Genomic DNA, 20,610 nt, shown 5'->3' with positions numbered 1-20,610 from the left:
AACACCTAAAGCTACAGCCATTTTCAATTAAAACCTCACTAAACGACACCCGTTCATCCTTCAGGTTTCTCTTCTCTTTTGCTTGCAAACTTCGATAATTCAATATGAAACTTGAAACTTACAACTTATTAAATAATATATATTTTGTAATTTTTTTTAGAATAATATATATTTTGTAATTAAAAGGTCATTATAAATTTAATACTAATTTTCTTGTAGTTACATTTTATCATAAATTTCATTTTTTATTTATATAATTAGAATTATGAATTAAATTATTTATGAAATCAGTGGTTGGGCCATTGATCCAACCATAATTGGAATAGAAAATCGGGTCTTTTCCAATTCTTTTCCCGACCTGATTTTTAAAAACAGGGATGAAGCCACAAAAATCTTATAATGGGAGAAAATGGGCAAATACCCTTTTTTGGGAAATTAAACATTCGTTTGCCCTCTTTCTGAAACTAAATAGGGAATTGCCCCTCTTTTGTAACTCGACAATAGAGAAATCGAGTTTTAATGAATAACTCGATATTTGTATAGTCGAGTTAGTCTGACCCTTCGAATTTTCCCCAATAAAAAAATGTTTGTGTAGACGGTCATAACTCGGGAAACTGGAAATCGAGTTATTTTCAGCGGTTTGAATCAATAGGACCCTAACGTCTCACAACGCTATTCAGTCACTCGCTCTCCCTGTACACTCTCTTTCCCTCGCTCTCTGCCATCACTCTCTCTCCACACTCTGTCTCTCTCGCTCTGCGATCAGGCTTCCCCACTCTTCCTCGAGTCTCCATCAGTCGTCGTTGGTTCCCGCCACCGCCGATTACAGGTACGGTCCTCTCCCTCTAAAATATTTTCTGATGTTGGTTAATGTTAGGTTGCGTTTTGTGTGGGATTTTGATTATTTTGTTGAAACTTAAGGAAGTAGTAAATTTACTAATGAAGATGAGAATTTTGTTGTCTTTTATATGCTGCAATGATGATTTTCTCATTAATGAGTTTAAATGTGCTTGGGGTTTTGATGAGGGGTTTTGGCAAATCGAGTGGTGTTATAACTTATATTTTCATAAATAGTTAATTAATAATTATCCGAAGCTTTAAGAAGTGATTTAAATAGTTCTGAAATAATTTTTTTTATGGCAAGTTCTTATTTATTTAAGAAGTGATGTTGAAAATCTTGTGCTCAAAATATAATGTCTTACTGAATCTATGCTTTTATTTTATATTAAATGTGGTTTACTTGTTAGAAAATTGCTAACAATGTATTTGCTGCCATGTCAGATATGCAGGCACTAGATAGAGTGCGGCCTGGACCCGATGTGGATACCCAGTTGGCCCAGCAGCCGAATCATCGGTCAAGTCCACTTTGGAGGTGCGCCGCTGACGAGGTATGTAGTAGTATTATTAATACATGTTTGTTTTATAATTACCTCGTGTTTAATCTCCTAACAGAATACTTGTCCGTGTGCAGGAGGCGCCTGGCATGATAAAGGTTCGACGCCGTAAATGTGTATTGCCACAGGGTGGGTTAGATCCACGTATCATGCAACACATAGATGCAGCAGGGTTGACTGGTTTATTCAAGGTTCCTGATATGGAGGTCGACCACGCCTTGATCACGGCGGTGGTTGAGCGGTGGCGTCCGGAGACGCACACGTTCCACTTACCCCATGGAGAAATGGGTATCACCTTGCAAGATATGGAGGTGATGCTGGGGCTTCCGGTGGATGGGTTGCCTGTCACTGGGAAGACAGACTACAAATGGAGTGAGCTGTGCGAACAGTTGTTGGGCCATAAACCTCCACCCCCGATACCAAACTCAAACAAGTCTACCCTTGCTGGGGCGAGGATAAGATACACCTGGCTTGATGCACAGTTTGCCGATCCCTTAGTTGTGGACGCTGCTGACGAAGTCGTGCAGCAACATGCCCGCTACCACCTACTTGTACGGATGGGGGCCCTCTTGTTCATGGACAGGTCTGCGGACCGGGTCTCACTGCTGCCTCTGCAGTTGCTCAACCCAGTCAGCAATGCGAGACGGTATAGCTGGGGTAGTGCAGCATTGGCCTGGCTGTATAGGCAACTTTGTGGTGCATCGAAGAAGGATGCGATGCAGATTGGAGGAGCACTCTTGTTGGTGCAGCTATGGGCCTATTCAAGGTTCCCACAATTATGCCCTGTTGTGAGGCCGCCTCTACCGCCAGTGCACTCAGGGCCCCTTGCCATTAGGTACGTTCATTGAGTTCTCGTTATTTGTCTCTTTCATATAATTAAAAATATGCCAAACTAACAAACGAAAGAAACTTATCAATGCTTAGTATATGGATGTGAAATATAAAAGCAAAGTTTGTTTAATGTAAGGTTCAGTAATGAGCATTTGTCGACACCTCATGTTTGGTAGGTGGAGCGGGCCAAAATGCACCGCAGAGCATGCCACACACGTCCTTGCTGCGTACCGGGCGTCACTGGCTACAGTACGGGCCGAGCAGGTATTCGGTTAATTTAGTTTGAATTCTTATGACCACGTTTCCCTCAATTCTTATGACTACGGGCCGAGCACGTTTCCCTCAAATGCACCGCACATGCTTTTATTTTCGTTTCCCTCAATTTTTATTTTATTTTGAATTCTTGGATTGTTGTAGGAATGAGTTGATTTCATAATACCATCCAATCATTTTGTTTGATACTTGGATTTCCATCCCATCATTTAACTCAATTGGAATGTCCATCGTGAAGTACTTCACATTAGAACTTCCATTTGTAGCACCTGCATGAATACTTGCTCGTCCTTACATAAAGTAAAACAAAAGTAAAAAATTCTTGAATGTTAAATCAAAGGGTTTTTTCCAAATTGGGTTGGATTGAAGGGTTTTTTCCAATGCAACCCAACTAACATGACTCAGGTTAAGTTGGGTTAAATCAATGGGTTATATATAAACTTAGTCATATATATATAAAGTAGAATTTGGCTATATTCTTCATTATGTACGGAAACGTTTGTGATTTACACCGAAAAAAAAAAAAAAAAAACACAGAATAAATTGTCCCTTTTCCAAGATGTTTGAAGCATGTGCAACATGCGCAAAAGATTGAGCATGAAGTCTTGGTTTAGTGCAAGGCAGTGAGTTCAAACTTGTGTTGCAACCAAAAAACAAAAACTCCACCAATTGTTACAAATGTCATTAAGCTGATGCAATGAAGAGAAGACGCACATATTGGATTATGTAATTGGTTATAATTCAATGAGAAATGAATTTACCTAATAGTATACCAAAGATAATCAGATTTGTCTTTGGTTGTATTTGTGTGCTCAAGTAATTCATTTGATTTTAATGATGCATCTTCGAAACTGACGATGACATCTTTAAATTCTTTCCAGCTACTAACTGAATCAAAAGTTTGTGTTCATTTTCTGATTATGTCATTATACACCGTTTCAACCTACTTAACATGAGAAAATAGAACTTTTAGCCTGCTATGAAAATGAACTAAAAAATTTCAAAACAATATTTCTTAAGACTTTATATAAGGCGAATGATTGTAAACGCAGAAGATATCAATTAAATTCTAAACAACAAATTTCCTACTATAAACTTGACAAATATGGGTCTTTTCAGAACAAGGGAATCAAGGCATATTAGAATACAAATGATATTTTCAAAACGCATGGCCCCTGCGCAAGGATGACACGCATAAATCGAGAAATGGTCCAAATTTTTTTCTTTCCCTAATCCTTGCGTGAATTCTGCTTCACTGTCTTCTTCGTTGTTTTTGCACTTTCTGCTTCTTTACATGCGTTTTGGAGTCTTGCTCAACAGGTTAGCCCAGACTTGTGCTCATAATTCTTTTAGAGAGAGTTTGAATCTTTGATAGTTGTTATACTTCAATATTAAAGCTTTAAAATAGAAATTTTTTTTAGAACTGTTGAAGCTTATTAATATTTCACACCTTCTGGATTCGCTATAGTTTTGGTGGTTGACTTAGATATTACCACAATTATATTCCAGATTTTCGTTGAATTAAATTTGCTGAGTTAGAGCTTCTCTTCACTGTTGTAATATAGTTGGCTGTTAAATCTCATAAAATGATAAAATTCTTTAAATTTAGAACGTTGGGAAAGCTGCAAATGTTAAACTACGAAAATTTTATCTAATTATTGTGTAATCATGACATGAGAGCAAAAATATAACCCCAATTTGCATTTTTGGCCTAAGTACAGAAACAGAGGGAATGATGACATTATTGATCATTGGCCCGTAAAACACATGATCACTTCTCTGGCTTTCATTGAAATTTGAAATTAAGCAAACTAAAGGATGGAGTTACTCTGCCTTGAATGTCATAGAGTGACCATAGGCTAAGCCATTGCCATAGCTTGTCCTTGTCCAATGCTGGATGGTTGTCATTGCTTGGGTCCACACTGTGAAATTTCCAAAATACAAAGCCATTAGTGCCCCCCCACTAGGAACTCGAGAGTCCAGGGTATAGGTTAAACCCTTTGTGAGATTTGGGGTTGTTTAGGATGCCAGAGTGAGCACCGAAGATAGTCTCAATTGTTGCTTTGCCTTCAAAAACTTACTAATGTTTGGAGTTTATGCATTTCACTACCCCTGTGACAGAACATAGCAATATTTAGTATTAAGTGACCATCTAAGGTTAATATAAACTTTTATGTTATCTAAACATCCGTTTGGGATGTTCTAGTTGATGGTGTTTTCATAGGTAGTCAATGTGAATCTAAGCTCTTTACAATTCATTGGTGCCACTGGTGCTGCAGGTGGTTTTAGTGTGTGAGCTCCATTTGGGCATAGATATAAGTTTCATAGGTACGATCGAACTCTCTTGGCTAGAAGTTTCATATGTACAATTGCACCAGATTACTATCACGCTCTACTTTAGTCGGTTGTTTTTGCATATAGTCTCAATATATGCTACAAATTTGATTAAACAAATAAAATTTAAGCTTGTACGGTTTGTAATTAAGCTTGTGAAATCACTTGTAATTAATTAATAAAATGTTATAAGCTTAAAACCATAGTTATTGCTCTGCCTAATAAGTAGACAATTTAGTATTTCTTCTTCTAACATAGGGGTATCCAGGATTACAAACATTGTTATTGTGATGCAAAAAACATTGTTACATTGTACGTTATAAATTACCTTTGCTGAATTGAAGGTTATATTTTTACAGTCTAGTAGAATACTGTTTGACTTCGATTTACGTATTCAAGTGGTATATTTTGAATATGCACAGCCTCGATTGTCTTCTTGGAAAACAATGGCCTAAGTTTAAAGAAACAAATAATTGTTAATCAGTGATATATGAGAAAACATAAAGACGCTTGACACATTACCTCTTGTTGTTGACCTAAATGAAAAGTTAGTTCGTGCTCCTTGCACCAAAGTTGGAGAGCACAATTTAATTGCAGCATGCAACTTCTTAAGTTGTCCCCACTTTAGCTGCCTTAATAGTCCTAAAATTATTAAAAGCTATGGATTATTAACGAGTACTTTATTCATATAATTTTAGAAGCGTGCAAAATATGCTGCTCACCATATTCTTCAAGAGGAATGTAATTTTAGACATTGACATGATTAGTTTGAGATAACTAAAAGGCTTACGTAATTTCCAACACTAAAATTTATAAGAAATATATATTTACATAGAAATATAATAACAGTATTTGATGAGGATTATACCATGTAATAATTTACATAGCTTCCATTTCTTGCAATATAAAGTGGTACTTGAAATGCAATGTCTTCAGTAGACCTTATAATAGTCATTTTGTTCTCATTCATTGAAACATTGTTAATGACTAATGCAATTAATGTAGCACAATATTTCTATTACGATAAAAAGATTTTGCGAAATCATCAACTTGGATTCATCTTACAGCCATAAGGATGCTGTAGTACCCTCCTCTAAGTTTGGTTCAGATTGAAAACCCTAGTATTTGATGGTGTCAGTTAGCTTTGAACCCTGTCCAGCATATGAACATGGGGCTGAAAATGGTGGACATGAACAACCTAGATCTTTTAATATTTTTTGCAGGTCAATTTTGTTGTTCTTTTAGTTTCTGCCCAATAATCCCTGAAGATTTTGTGTACGACTAGAAGCTAGAAATTCCATGCTTTGCATATTACATATCACAAACATAATGTTAAATTAGTATGATGTCTCACTATCACAAACATAATCTACTTATGCAGATTGTATGGGAGCCGTACACGCATACGCTAGGCTCCCTACCTGCGAATTGCACTGCTGGGCAGCATATTTGGAGGGCCGAGGTGCCGTTGATATTCTTTTGGATAGTGGAGTGGCATCATCCTGAGCGAGTCCTCCGTCAGTTTGGGATGAAGCAACCAGTTCCAAGTGTCGTGGATACGTCGACTACCCTTCACAAGATATCCCTTCAGGGTAAATGGGAGAAGAACTGGGAGGTAGAACATGATCCCTTTATTCGGCAATGGGCCAACCGAGTGAATGTAGTTCGCGGGTCCGATCTCCTAGACGATGATGATACGTATCTCGTTGAGTACATGATGTGGTACAATCGCCACACAAGGCTATACATAACACCAGAGTCTGCGTATTGGGAACTCATGGTGAGGCAACAATTCCTATTTTATGGATGAAACCATTGTTGGATTAAATATCCTCAGCAGCTTTATCATGCATGCAAAAGTCCACAATAATTATCGTTGTTACATCTCTATAAGTTTCTCTGTCATTTTGTTTTAAAGTGAAAAAATACTGCATGACATGTCATTATGTTTTAAAGTCAAAATACTGCATGATTTAAGTTGTTCATAACAAACTGAATTTGTCTTGATCCAATTTGTTTGCATGAGGAATGGTTAATGGGCAATGACTAATGATGACCACACCTTTGTTCATATAATTACATTCAACTTTTAAAAAGGGTAGGTTGGGTTGGGTTTTATTGTATTTTATTTTATTTTTTGTTTATTTTTTTTTGTTTTTGGTTGGCTTGTACTTTAAAATGGACGGTGCAACTCTGTGTAGTAGTGATAAATTCACATTTCATGATAGTTTAGATAGCCTTTCCTCCAGGACTGATTAATGTATTACATATTCCTTGATAGATATTACCTCTAGGATTGGGAAGTCCCTTACTAAACTGTTGGTAGAATGCAATTCCCAACAGCTTAAAGGTCATTTAAAATCTTGCAAGTATGCAGCAAGGAGATGTGCATTTATACTAGATTCAAGTATGATATATGTTCTAAGTTTTTGGTACTTCCCTTAATTGAAACTTGAAGCTTGCGTTTGATATTTTCAATTCATTTGATTTGGGCGTGTACGTTAGGAAATAATAACTTCAAAATATGTGTCCTGATTGCAATGTGATATTAATGGAGTTGTAAATCTCGTGAAGCCTAGATACAGAAGTGAAATTCTGATATTTTCACTTATGCTAAGATTGAACTTATTTACAACCAACTATACGTGTTTTTTAGAAGTATTATCTCAATGTTTAGATTGCGTAGCGATAAACATAACAGGAAACATACAACCTCCTGAGTGTTGGGTTGGAACTATAAATTTTTGCACAGGGGGGGCCAACCCCTATTTTTATACACTGTCTTTTTAAAGATGCTTCATAATTATAAGTAATATAAGGATTTCATTAGCTATGTTTGCTACTTTTTCTTTTGATTTTGGAACAGATTTATCCAAGTTTTGCATCATACTTGCGTTCTTGCTTTTATGACGCCCTTGTTTTGTAGGTTCGGACGATGATTAGGTCTATACCGAGGTGCGATGAAGGTTCTGACATGCACACTGACCTTACATTTACACTAGAGCTTGTGGAGGAGCTAGGCCGACTTAAATTGGCGAATGCGCTTGCAGAAGCAGTTGACATTGATACACAGGCCCCAGTTCGTGGCGGGCAACGTGGTGGGTCTCGTGGGGGTGGACATCGTGGAGGTGGTCAAGCTGGTCGCAGCCGTACGACCGAGTCGGCTCCCATCTACGAGGAAGGGAATGAGGAGGGTGTAGAAGAGGCATGGCTTGGCACTGATTGGGTACTGTCTGATGACGACGGCAGGACACCGCGATGCACGCCTGGCGATGGTGCTGGGCCATCCCATAGCGTCGATCATCAGGGCACTGTTCCAGCCCACACTACATCCCATGGTGCTAGCACGGACTTTGAGGGCCCTCCTCGTATGTCGCCCCCAGTTTTCAGTGGATCTGCCCATGATGGTGGATGCATATTTGTCCCCACACCAGGCATGCCCACCCCACCTCTAGTGCATGTGGACCCCACCATGTCAGCTCCATCTCAAACCGCCCACGGAGAGGCTGTACAGATTGAGCAGATACCGGCTGAGGACATTGAGCCGGTGGAGGCTTTGCGGAGATCGCGACGCCCGCGTGCGCATGCTCCCGATTGCGGGACCGGTGATGGTATGTACTTCGTCTACACTTCCCATCTTCTTGAGCTACTTGTACTGTGCATTTGATTGATTATGTTAATTTAATTATGCTGTTGTGTCTGATGAAACAGGTAAGATTAGACCTGTCAGGGCATATGGGCGGAAACGAAAAGATCATTAAATGCCTTAGTGTATGCTTATACTTCCTGCCTATAGGTGACTGCATAGTTACGTTTCACTTTTCTTCTAAAGTCCTATTTTTTTTTTTAGACCTAACTGCAATGGTGGACACGAAAAGGCCATTGAGCTGGATTGTCCTTGTGTGCTTATTCTTCATGTGTATAGGTGACTGGAATAAGCATGCAAAATGTTCTACTAATTGGGGAGAATCTTGGTGGCTGTGCATCTATTTCTGGATCATTGCTTGGGGAGAATACTGGCTGTCAATGTGTTTGTTGTCAAGAAATTGATATTTTGGAGAAAACCCATAAGGCGTATTGTATTTATTGATGTATTAGGAAGTTTTTCTGCACTTGGAGTTTTGATTGCAATTTGACAAATGTCTGGATTGGTATTCATTTGAAGCCAAACTTTCTTGTGTTTTTGTATGTTGTTAGCTACAGTAAAGTGGGTTGTAAGAGAGTAATTTGTTTTTTTATTTTTGTTATTTTTGTGAGAAACAAATGTGTGGTATTGTTGATAAGCAAGAAGAAGTAATTTGATACTTTCTGTAAAAGAGTTTGATGACGAAGTTTATGCGGATCAATGGCAGAACCAACTCCTTTGTAGCAAATCATTTATCCGAGTCTCTACAATTCTTGGCTAGGTATGTGTCTCTCTCCTAATTTTCTGATTCGCCTTCCCTACAATTCCTAGATTGGTACATCCTCCTTCCCATTTTATTATTTTTAATCTCCTTTAAATCCCCTCCTCTCTAGAATGATTAGATCTGTGTACATTTGATTACAAGTTCGTTAGTAGGAACTTTGGAGAATAGAATTTATATTTTTTTCTAGCATTGTTCTAGAGCAGCTCACAATATAACTTACCCAAAGCTGAAAACGGCAAAAATCTTAGTTATGTGTGCATGTTTTGTTCCTTTCGCTTCTTGGGGTTTGTAATTGTTATTTATCATTGTATATATTACCTTTTCATTTTGGTAGCAAATTGGGAACCCAATGAGAAACATTTAATTGATTATTGATTTTTTCATCAATTAGCCTTCTTATTTTATGATTTTCAGTATATATATATATATATATATATATATATATGTTGTGTGTGTCATTGGCCAATGAATCAAATCTTGTCCATCATTTGCTTTAATGAAATGATGGAGGCATTAATGAAAAATTTGCATACTGTTTGAATGTTACTTTTATTGTTTGTGTATTGCCGTTTTTTGGGTTTGAATTATTATCTATGCTTACAAAGGTATATGCATTTTTCTCAATAATTTTCGGTTAGTATCTAATGTCTCCTTCACCACAGCACATTAAGACGTTGGAGAAGTGGCCAACCTTCAGAATCCTGGGAGGCTCATAAGGCAGCAATCCAAGCACTCATAAAGCTGCCTTCAGGCGAGCTTGTTACAGGTATAATATGATTCAGTAGATGACTGTTCTGCTAGATATTGTTTTAGATTTTGTTGGTAGTTGGAACTGGTTACATCAGATTGGAATGCATTATCAACTACTTTGTCTTTCACTATGAACTTATGGGGTTCATTTTTATGCTACCACGATTTTAGGTTCAAGCGATACAACTTTAAAACTTTGGAGAGGAAGCAAATGTACACATACTTTTGTTGGGCATACAGGTATTTTTTCCATTTATTTGCCTTCATTGTGCTTTAAATATATATATATATATATATATATATATATATATATCCTTATCTGCAATGTGTTGAAATCATGTGGGAATGAAAATAATTGTAGATTTTGCAAACTAACGATGCTGTAAAATTTTCTTCTTACATGTCTGTTTGGTGATCATCAAACATATTTTCTTTGAGATTCCTATAAGTTAGAAGTGGAAGAAGCATTTAATAAGACTTCTGATCTATAAGTTGGCATTAATTGACCAAACTGTTGACATGGGTAATCCTCATATGTTTAGTGCTTTACATGGTTTGATTGCTAAAAAATTTAGACATGATGATACCTCTTTGTCTCCTGTGGAGTATTTAGTGGGAAAGGAATGCTTGCACTTTTGACGGAAGTGCAAGCATTCTTGATTTGAAGTTGCTCTTCCGGACTTTATCTAAGCGGACTAATGCTTTGGCATTCATTACCAATCTGACTGGTTTTCTATTTATCTTCACATGATTGAGAGTTGTGTTATTTGCTTCAAACTTGGCTTTATAATATGGCTTTATATATCATTGATAAAACAGATCAAATATAGGCTGATGCACTTGTTCTGAGAGGGATCAGTTGCACATTTGAGGAAGGGCACAAAATACGTATTGTTGGCAGAATTGGCAGTGGCAAGACCACTCTCATAGAGATGAACCTGTTTTGTCCAGTGGAGCTAGCTAGAGGGAAGATATAGTAATGTATCTATTGAAACCTGTAGTATTCCATGTAATGTTCACTTTTTACGTAACTTTTAAATTTTAAGTGTTCATTTTTTTTCTAATTCAGAATAATATTACAAGGTACATCATAATTTTAGGGTTTTATTTACTGTGTTTGGGATTCAAGAACCTTTATATAGCTGTGTTATTTGTTTTTTTAGTTGGTTGGTGTCAATTTTTATTCATGGTCATTTTGTTCTGGACTTTCTATATTGTGGCTATTAAAATTTTCAGAATTGACTTGAAAAATTTAGATAATTTTCTAATGTTGGACGATTTATCATGTATGAATAATTCCAATCCTATCTTTTTTAAACTTTGAATTTTCTTTGATTGGTATGGATTGCAGTGAATCCTCCAACGAGGAGGATTTCCAAATCGTTCATGTAGAGGTTATGCAATTCATTGTTGTTTTTTACGTCATGTACATTCGTTAATCGTGGCTCATTGTGTATAGGCTGATGTAGTATTTTGTAACTACACAATAATGGACTGCAGTGAATCAAATAGACGGGGTACGACCAAAGCTGACTGAATAGGATCAAATAGAGTAAATAGAATGTAGTACACCGATTTTCCTAGAAACCACAGTGGACCGAATAAGACCAAAGTAGATATAATGGACCGAATAAGACCAAAGTAGTCCAAAAACAAAAATAATAAGGTTATTTTTCCATATATACATATCTGCCAGTGAAACAATTGGCAAACGATGACACTTCTACTTAAAGCACACATGACAACAGATGGTACTTGGAAGTATACATATCTTACTAAATACCACAACAAGAAGTCGTACTTTTGCATTCATGCATCCGTATGTTGTCTCGTGGGTGCATCAACTTCATCATCCCCCACAACATGAGCCACCACTTCATTCAACATGTTTGCACTCAACGTTGCGATCCTCCTTGCGTGGTCACGCTCCTCAATGGCAACTTCCAACTGATACCTTAACAAAGTGTGCCTAATGTCTCCACTGCCATAGTTGGTTCCTTCGCTTTGAGAAGTGCTAGGTGGAGTTGAGGTTGATATGTTTGGAGTTTCCCACGATGTAGACACACCACCATGCACGCCCATACCATTACCATGCAAATACTCCATGTATGCAGCTTCGGCTTCCCTTCGATCTTTATATGATTTGTGATTGGCGTTTGGGAATTTATGAACTTGTCTACTCGCATCTAGCCAACTGTCGTATATGCCTGGAACACGACCGTTAAACACAACATAGGTTCGTCCCATCCTGCTCTACAAAAACGCAATGGTGGGAACTCTTTGCACTAAAATGTGGTTGCACCTTCTAACGTGTGAAGTGGGCTTTTGTAGAGGAAATGGGGCTAAAACTCGAATCTATAGAAATCGAGTTATAGCATGTGGAGTTACATGTAACTCGACTTCTAATTAACCGAGTTTCTAAAATGCCGTCATTTCAATACGTCTTGTCAACAGTAACTCGATTTATGTGGTATCAAGTTTTATATAAAATCGATTTCTTTAATATCGAGTCATGTTGTCCCCCTCCCCACATTTCAGAATCCATGCACGTGTCTGGCTCTATCTGTGTTGAAAACCTTCATTGTCTGGTCTCTGAAAAAGAAAGCCTATGAGGTGAACAAAGTTTGCTAACTCTTCTGCCATTTTCCTTGTCATTATTGCATCCTCACCAGGCGTGCTGTTGCTGTGGTCCCCTTCTTCTTTGTTCTGGCACATCTTCCCTGACAGGTATATATTCACTTACATAACTACTTATAAATGGATTGACTTACATAACTACTTATAATTTGGATTGCTTTCTACAACTGTCTTATTCTGACATTATGTGTGTGTATATATATATACATAAATGTATGTATGTATAGATATATGTATATATAGACAAACGTACTTACCCATATCATAAGATGTATATGTGGCATTCCCAAATATATGTATATATATATACACACACATACACACACACACACACACACACACATATATATATATATATATACATGTATGTATGTATGTATATGCAAATATATGTAAATATAAACAAAGCTACCTACCCATATATGATCACATGTATATATATATATATATACACACACACATGTATAGGTATGTTTACATATAATGTATGTGCTTAGGGCACCAATTTTTTGAAACATTTTTGTTAGGAATTGCAAAAACTGTTAGTGCATTGAAAATCCTGGAAAAAATTGTCCAAGAAACGATTAATTATTGTGTGCTCTTATGACTTATGTGAGAATAATCTTATATGTGTGTGTGTGTGTGTGATAGTGACATTGTATACATATTGTTCCTAAATATGTCGAGTTTTATATAGTAATGTATATAATAATTATTTTTGAGAATTCTTTTGGGAAATATGTATATAATCATTCTAAATAAACATATATATAAACAAACATTGTACGGTGAATTCATATGATGACATATGCATTCATTCATACATATTAACAATGATGTGTACTGTATACTGAGGTTTAAATTGTATGGCTCTTTCAGTTCTAAAAGTCTTTACTGTGTGGGTTCTGAAAAAGAAAGCCTGCGAGGTGAAAGTGTTTTGCTGACCATGTTTGCATTTTCCTACTCCATATTGCATCCTTACCAAGTGATATTACAAACACCCTGATTCTTTGTTGTGGCACGTCTCCCCTAAAAGGCCAATGTTTGTGTCCAAACGAATCAAGTGTGTACACCTATAATTAGGATAGCATCATAGTGCATCTGTAAAAGATTAATTACTGTTGCATTAACATAACCCCCAATCTTCTGCATGATAACCACAATTAATTGTCCTTATCCAGGTCTGGCATGGGTCGTCACTGCTTCTACGTTTACTATGATGGGGAACAGTATTTCCATGACTTGCATGGGCTGTCCTATAAAGGCGAGTCAGTGAAGCAGAAGTTCATTGAGTTGAAATGGGGAACACACTTGAGAAAAATGCACCGGAAGATAATGGAAGCTCTACGGTTGGACAAGGAGTCACATAAGATATCCATTGTGTACCGTGCCCCCCAGATACTTGTGAGTACTCAGGTTGTCTACAACTCAAATCCGTTGGGTTGCGATGCTGACGTGGACATGATGTGGGCAGTGATTAAGCGGACCCCCCAGTTCATAGCGTCCGACTTGTATGTAACTGTTGAGGCTGTTGGGTTCCATGGTAGTGCAAGTTCACAGCATGCCAGTGGGGTGGAAGAGCCACACTCATTGTCGGTTGACGTGCATCCTCCCTTTGCCTATGCCACGCCTTTCCCCTACAATACTCAACCATGTAGTGCGGTTGATCATTTGGACAACACCGAAGTGGTGGGCGCAACCAATACACATGATGTGGGAGGGTCTACTCACACATATGAGCATGTCCAAGCTTATATGGACGGGGGAATTGATATTGATGCCAGCCGAGATGTGTATGAAGAGTTCATTGATACTGATGGACCAGTGGACGACGCGGAGGTCTTAGATGTACCACTGATCGAAAATAACGAGGAGGATTGCCTTACAACAGTTCCTATCCCAGAATGGTTCACATCAAACACATGGGACAATATTAATGACCCATCACCTGCATTGGGTACAGGACATCTTACAAGTTGGCATAAAGATGACCACCCAGCAAGGGGGATGCTATTCAAGAATAAAGCCTCTGTTCAATATGTGTTGACCCTCTACTCTATGGAGCATAATAAGTAATACAAGGTCATCAAGTCTGACACCAATAGGCTGGTAGTGCGGTGTAAGAATGAGGCATGTCTGTGGTCAATTCGGGCCAATTGCAGCAAGAAGCACGGGATGTGGGTTATCAGTACATGTAAGGGTCCCCATAGTTGCTCATCCCTCCAGCTACCAACTGATGGACGGATGATGGATTCAAAGTTCATCTCCATTGCACTTGAGAAGTATGTACGGGAAGACCTAACCCGAAAGGTAAGGGACTTGCGTAGTATGTTGCATGCAAGGCATGGGCATGATGTAACTATGTACAAGGTTTGGGAAGCCAAACAGAAGGCAGTTGCACGTATTTACGGGGATTTTGACGAGTCGTACGCAGAATTGCCACGATTTCTAGCTGCATTGTCTGATGCAGATCCGGATACTGTGACCACATTAAAGTGTGACCCCAATGTCCCGGGGACTTGTATATTCAACTCCGCGTTTTGGGCTTTCGGTCCGTGTATTAGAGGGTTTAGGCATTGCAGGCCGGTGATAAGCATAGATGCAACGCACCTTTATGGCAAGTACAAAGGAAAGTTGTTGATAGCAATGGCAACAGATGGTAACAACGAGGTTTATCCACTCGCATTTGCCGTTGTCGAAAGCGAGAGCACGGAGACATGGGGATGGTTCTTGGCATGCCTGTTGACCTATGTTACAGACCGCACCAATTTGTGTATAATATCCGACAGGCATCGTGGGATACAATCATGCTTCGATGACACCACTAGGGGCTACTTGCAACCGCCCTTAACCCATCACCGGCATTGCCTCCGCCATTTAGTAAGCAATGTTAACACTAACTTCAATAGTGTGCCGTTGAAGAACTTGGTATGGAACGCAGCAACTGCGAATCAAGTTAGGAAATTTGAGAACACCATGGATTGCATCAAGAATGTCAACCCGGCTGCGTACGACTATCTTAAGGAGGTAAATCAAGAAAAGTGGACACTTGTACATGACCATGGGCACCGATATGGGGCAATGACAACCAACCTGTCAGAGTGCTTCAATGGGGTACTTAAGGGCGCACGTAGCTTGCCCATAACTGCAATGGTGAAGTTTACATTTTACAAGGTGAACTCATACTTTGACGAACGTCGAAACAAAACCCTAGAGAAGTTGGAAGAGGGGCAAGTGTGGTGCAAATATGCCTATGACAAGTTCGAGGAAAATCAAGAGAAGGCGAAGCTCCATATTGTTAGAAGGATGAGTGCGCAACAACGGTTATATACAGTGGAGACACAGTCTTCACTGTTGAACACTGGCGGGGGAGATCACACCCATAGGGTTTCCCTCATAGACATGACATGCACGTGCGGCAAATGGGAAGCAAACAAGATCCCTTGTTCCCACTTGATAGCAGTTTGTGCCAAACACAACCATGATGCCACTGAGTATATGGATCATTTCTACCGCCTTGAAGAACGGTATCACAGCTATGAGCCTATATTCCAACCACTAAAAGATAGGTTAGAATGGCCGGAGCCAGCAGAAAGGAGAACCGTGATGCCAAACCAGCGGTTGATCCGTGAAAAAGGTCGGCCCAAGTCCACGAGAATCCGCAATGAGATGGATGACGAGGATAGGGAGTTGCCAACCTCATTGTGGATTGAGAATGGACCAAAGTTGAAGTGTGGGTTGTGTCGCCAAGAGGGTTATAACCGTCGTACATGTCCAACTCGAAATGTGGCTTCAACAAGCCATGGTGCTATGTAGCAGGTAACAATTACAAATCATAGTAACAAGGGGGTATCATAAGTTATTCTTCTTTACATGTTTAGATATTACATTATATGAGTTATAATTAAGATGTGGGCAGTAATTTGTAGTATTCTTTCAATCTTATTGTTTGTGGTGTACATATTCTAGTATTCATGAGGTCTCTATTTCCCTAACTGTATATGTTTTGCTGCAGATTTGTAATTGTTGCCAAGGTGTAACTGTAGATGCTCCTCATTTAAGCAGGCAAGCTTGAAGCTTATATATATATATATATATATATATATATTTGTCAATTCAATTTATTAATTACCATGGGTTGTATACTAATTTCTATGTTGGCTACTCCTCAGAAAGGAGGCAACTTCTGAAAAGAACAAATAGAAGGTGTCACTCAAATGCTATGACTCCATGTTTGCCGAAAACCATTGTTGGCGGATGCTGTCCAAGTTTCAACATACAATTGTGAAGAATGTTTAAAATGCAGAAATGGAACTTTTTATTTTTGTACATCAACTGATTTAAATGCATAGAGGCTCTTTACTTACAAATAAGCTTGTATATATGGATGATTTTTTTATTCGCGTAATGCAAATAGGGGAATGTTACTGATGGATGTGGTTGGTTATGATTTGTATGGATGACTTGTTGTTCACAGCATGGTTGTCAGCAGGTCCACTTTTACTATGAATAAGCACGATATTGAATGGGTGTGAACAGTGCAAATCGCAAGCAAAACTACAAGTAGAAAGGTTATACTAAATGAAACTCGATTTTAAAGATAACGAGTTACGTTGCAGTCCATTTTCAATCCCCTTCGACTGTATCCATTCTCAATTGTCAAGTATCTAAGTTACTCGATTTCTCTATATCCGAGTTAATTTCAAAATAACTCGATTTATAGGGTACCGAGTTACGTTGGAGAGCACTCTACACAGCTAGATTCCTCTTGGACTGTATCTGGACCAGTCCAAATAGCTGGACTGGGTGTTTGAGCCCAGTCAAGGTAACTCGATTTACTTATAACCGAGTTATGTTGAGAAGAACTCGCTATCTGTAGCTTCGAGATACGTTGAAGACCATTGTGCACACTTAGATTCCTCTTGGACTGCCTCTGGACCAGTCCAAATATCTGGGCTGGGTCGGGAAGCCAGTCAACTTAACTCGATTAAATTATTACCGAGTTATGTTGAACAAAAATCGATATATTTAGAATCGAGATACGTTGAAGACCATTGTCTACACTTGGATTCCTCTTGGACTGCCTCTGGACCAGTCCAATTATCTGGGCTGGGTCAGGAAGCCCAGTCAACTTAACTCGATTTAGTTGTTACCGAGTTATGTTGAACAAAACTCGATATCTATAGAATCGAGATACGTTGATCACCATTGTCTACACTTAGATTCCTCTTGGACTGCCTATGGACCAGTCCAATTATCTGGGCTGGGTCAGGAAGCCCAGTCAACTTAACTCGATTTAGTTGTTACCGAGTTATGTTGAACAAAACTCGATATCTATAGAATCGAGATACGTTGATCACCATTGTCTACACTTAGATTCCTCTTGGACTGCCTCTGGACCAGTCCAATTATCTGGGCTGGGTCAGGAAGCCCAGTCAACTTAACTCGATTTAGTTGTTACCGAGTTATGTTGAACAAAACTCGATATCTATAGAATCGAGATACGTTGATCACCATTGTCTACACTTAGATTCCTCTTGGACTGCCTCGGGACCAGTCCAATTATCTTAACTCGATTTCTCTATAAGCGAGTTATTCGCATATAACTTGATTTCTTGAGTATCGAGTAATTCTACTTTAACCTGATGTTCAGGATATCGAGTTACTTCAAATGGACTTCCAAACCACCACACACAACATGGATTCCTCTGAGATACACTGCGCACAGCATGGACTCCTTTTAGTCCCAGTACACATAACTCGATTTCTTAATAATCGGGTTATGTGTATGACCAACCCACTATTTAGTGCTCAAACGTACGAAGCAGCAACTGTTCAACTTCCTCTCAGCGAAAGTTTGGAGAACCAGAACAATGGCTTCTCAATGGCGGAGAGACAACGACGATGGTCCTGCTGATCGGTCCCCACACTTTTTCAAGATTATTCTGCCGAATGCTATTCAGGAAGGAAAGCTTGTAAGTATTTTTTCCATTTATAAACTAGATTCCTCTGAAAATCATATGCTAATATACACTTCGAACACTTCATCTTCTTTATTTGTGATTCTTGAAAAAATGTACATTTGTTACATGTAGTCAGAAAAACTTTCATTTTGCAATACGTAGGTTACACTTTAAGAAGAACACAGTCACATAACATAGTACTTTTGCATCGTACACTTTTATATGAACAAAAAATGAAACAGGGATAAGCGCATGGTAGAGATTGAGGAAAAATAAATACAGAGCAAGAGCAGATGGCATTTTTTTGAAAATGTGATAGGGCTTACAGTAGACCACAGATGTATAACTCAATTTAAACTGTGAAACTGTGTCCTGGGATCAAACTAGGATACAGAAATCGTTCACTCTTTTTATCATTTGTTTTTTAGAGTTCACAAACTTATGAAGTGGCTAAGTGGCAAAATTACTACGTCTAAATCCAAATCCTGCCCATAAACAAAAGTGGGTCATCTTCAATGTTTCCCCAACACCCCAAAACCAAATCACAGACACATTATCAAAATACAACATTTCCCCAAAATTTTTTACATTTCAACAACAACAGAGAAATGTAAAATGTTGACAGCTGTTGATGGTTATTTTGGTTATAAGATTAGGTTGTATAATTTGGTTTCAAAATTCATAAGATTTGTTACTGTTATAGCTATTAAATATAACGTCAATGTTACAGGATTACATTTTATTTTGTTTGATTTTCTTTTCTTTTTTGTGTGGGAGTGGGGGGCTGTAACTAAGAAGTATTCTGCCATCATCAAACTTTTATTTTCTAGCATTGTGTATAAGGATTGATTGCATGTGTTTATTTCCCTAGCCTGCATTTATGTTATGGAGATTCTTTTTACAGCGGATTCCAGATAAGTTCGTGCAGAAATTTGGAGTGGACCTGTCAGATATGGCCTTTCTCACTATTCCAAATGGCAGAAATTGGAAAGTCAAGTTGACACAACATGCTGGGGGGGTTTGGTTTCAAAATGGTTGGTCCGAATTTGCAAGCTCTCATGGTGTAGCAGTGGGGCACTTGCTGGTTTTCAAATATGAAGGAAATTCACAGTTTCATGTACTTATATTTGATGCCACTGCAACAGAAATAGACTATACTTTAGACGACGAACTCCAAGTTCATAGGATCGAAGATGATGAGAGTGATGACAGCTCTGTTGAAATCATCAAACACTTTTATAGGGGAGAGGGTTCAAGTTTGAATGTTACACTTTTGTAAGCAACTGGTTGATTTGTTTAGCTTCTACTCTATTAATTTTATGTGCATGACTTCGTATTTTCAACTTCTTTCAGGATCAGCCCATCCTAAGAAAGACGGTGGTGTAGCTAAAAATCTTGTTATAGCCAATGCTTTTAAATCAGAAAATCCCCTTTTCACTGTTATCATGCGTCCATCCTACGTTAATGGCAAGGATCGTGCGGTAAGCTTTTAGCTTCACAAAAATGGAATATTTTTGTAATTTAGAAATGCAACTCCCATTAACTATCATTTTTCATAGATCAATTAGAAAGATTGTCACATTAGATACTTGTGGCTGGACATTTTGTTCGTAATGATTTTTTCTTATTTGTGTTTTTAGGTGAAAAGATGTAGATCAATTAGATACTTGTTGCTGGAATATATTTGTTAAATATCTATTATTGTTCCTTGTATAGAGTTTACCCCAACACATTATCAACTACTTACCAAGAGACGGGTTTACCAAGGACTACACCAAAGCAAGTATACTCCCTGTCAAGCTCCAGATTGTGGACCGATTATGGCCTGTGAAGCTATACCTTTATGAACGAAGTGGGGGTTCATCATGTGTCGTATCAGCTGGTTGGTCTGCGTTTGTGAGGGAAAATAGTTTGCAAGTAGGAGATGTTTGCGTATTTGAGCTGATTATGAGGGACGGTGTTGTGTTAAACGTCCACATTTTCAAGTGCCAAGACTAAGTGGTTAGGGTGGATGCAAAG

At 38.3% G+C, this 20,610-nt stretch overlaps 3 protein-coding genes and 1 pseudogene across 6 annotated transcripts; all 4 read left to right on the top strand.

The window, feature by feature from the left end:
* The first annotated feature begins 1,259 nt into the window (after positions 1-1,259).
* On the top strand, positions 1,260-8,996 carry LOC126699370 (serine/threonine-protein phosphatase 7 long form homolog). 4 transcript variants are annotated; one of them, XM_050397127.1, is made up of 7 exons: positions 1,260-1,388; positions 1,472-2,229; positions 2,402-2,489; positions 6,214-6,612; positions 7,759-8,443; positions 8,544-8,603; positions 8,683-8,996. In XM_050397127.1, exons 1-6 carry the CDS (start codon positions 1,275-1,277, stop codon positions 8,591-8,593), a joined length of 2,094 nt encoding a protein of 697 aa, XP_050253084.1. In that variant the 5' UTR covers positions 1,260-1,274; the 3' UTR covers positions 8,594-8,603; positions 8,683-8,996. The 4 variants fall into 4 exon arrangements, with proteins under 4 accessions (XP_050253084.1, XP_050253085.1, XP_050253083.1 ...); XM_050397128.1 differs by having other exon boundaries at positions 8,544-8,628; positions 8,758-8,996; XM_050397126.1 differs by having other exon boundaries at positions 8,544-8,628; positions 8,711-8,996.
* LOC126701291 (U6 spliceosomal RNA) lies at positions 3,609-3,719 on the top strand (annotated as a pseudogene).
* Positions 8,997-14,875: 5,879 nt separating the features above from the next.
* LOC126700635 (uncharacterized) lies at positions 14,876-16,444 on the top strand. Its single transcript, XM_050398850.1, has one exon. It carries the CDS (start codon positions 14,876-14,878, stop codon positions 16,442-16,444), a length of 1,569 nt encoding a protein of 522 aa, XP_050254807.1.
* A 2,057-nt stretch (positions 16,445-18,501) lies between these two features.
* On the top strand, positions 18,502-19,870 carry LOC126700634 (B3 domain-containing transcription factor VRN1-like). The gene is made up of 2 exons (XM_050398848.1): positions 18,502-18,603; positions 19,496-19,870. The coding sequence occupies exons 1-2, from the start codon at positions 18,502-18,504 to the stop codon at positions 19,868-19,870; spliced, it is 477 nt and encodes a 158-aa protein (XP_050254805.1).
* The last annotated feature ends 740 nt before the right edge of the window (positions 19,871-20,610 follow it).

The sequence above is a fragment of the Quercus robur genome, chromosome 9 (genome assembly GCF_932294415.1).
Source record: "Quercus robur chromosome 9, dhQueRobu3.1, whole genome shotgun sequence".
Classification (NCBI taxonomy): Eukaryota; Viridiplantae; Streptophyta; class Magnoliopsida; order Fagales; family Fagaceae; genus Quercus; species Quercus robur.
Note: the sequence above shows the minus strand (reverse complement) of the source record. Positions and strands in the feature narration are given on the sequence as shown.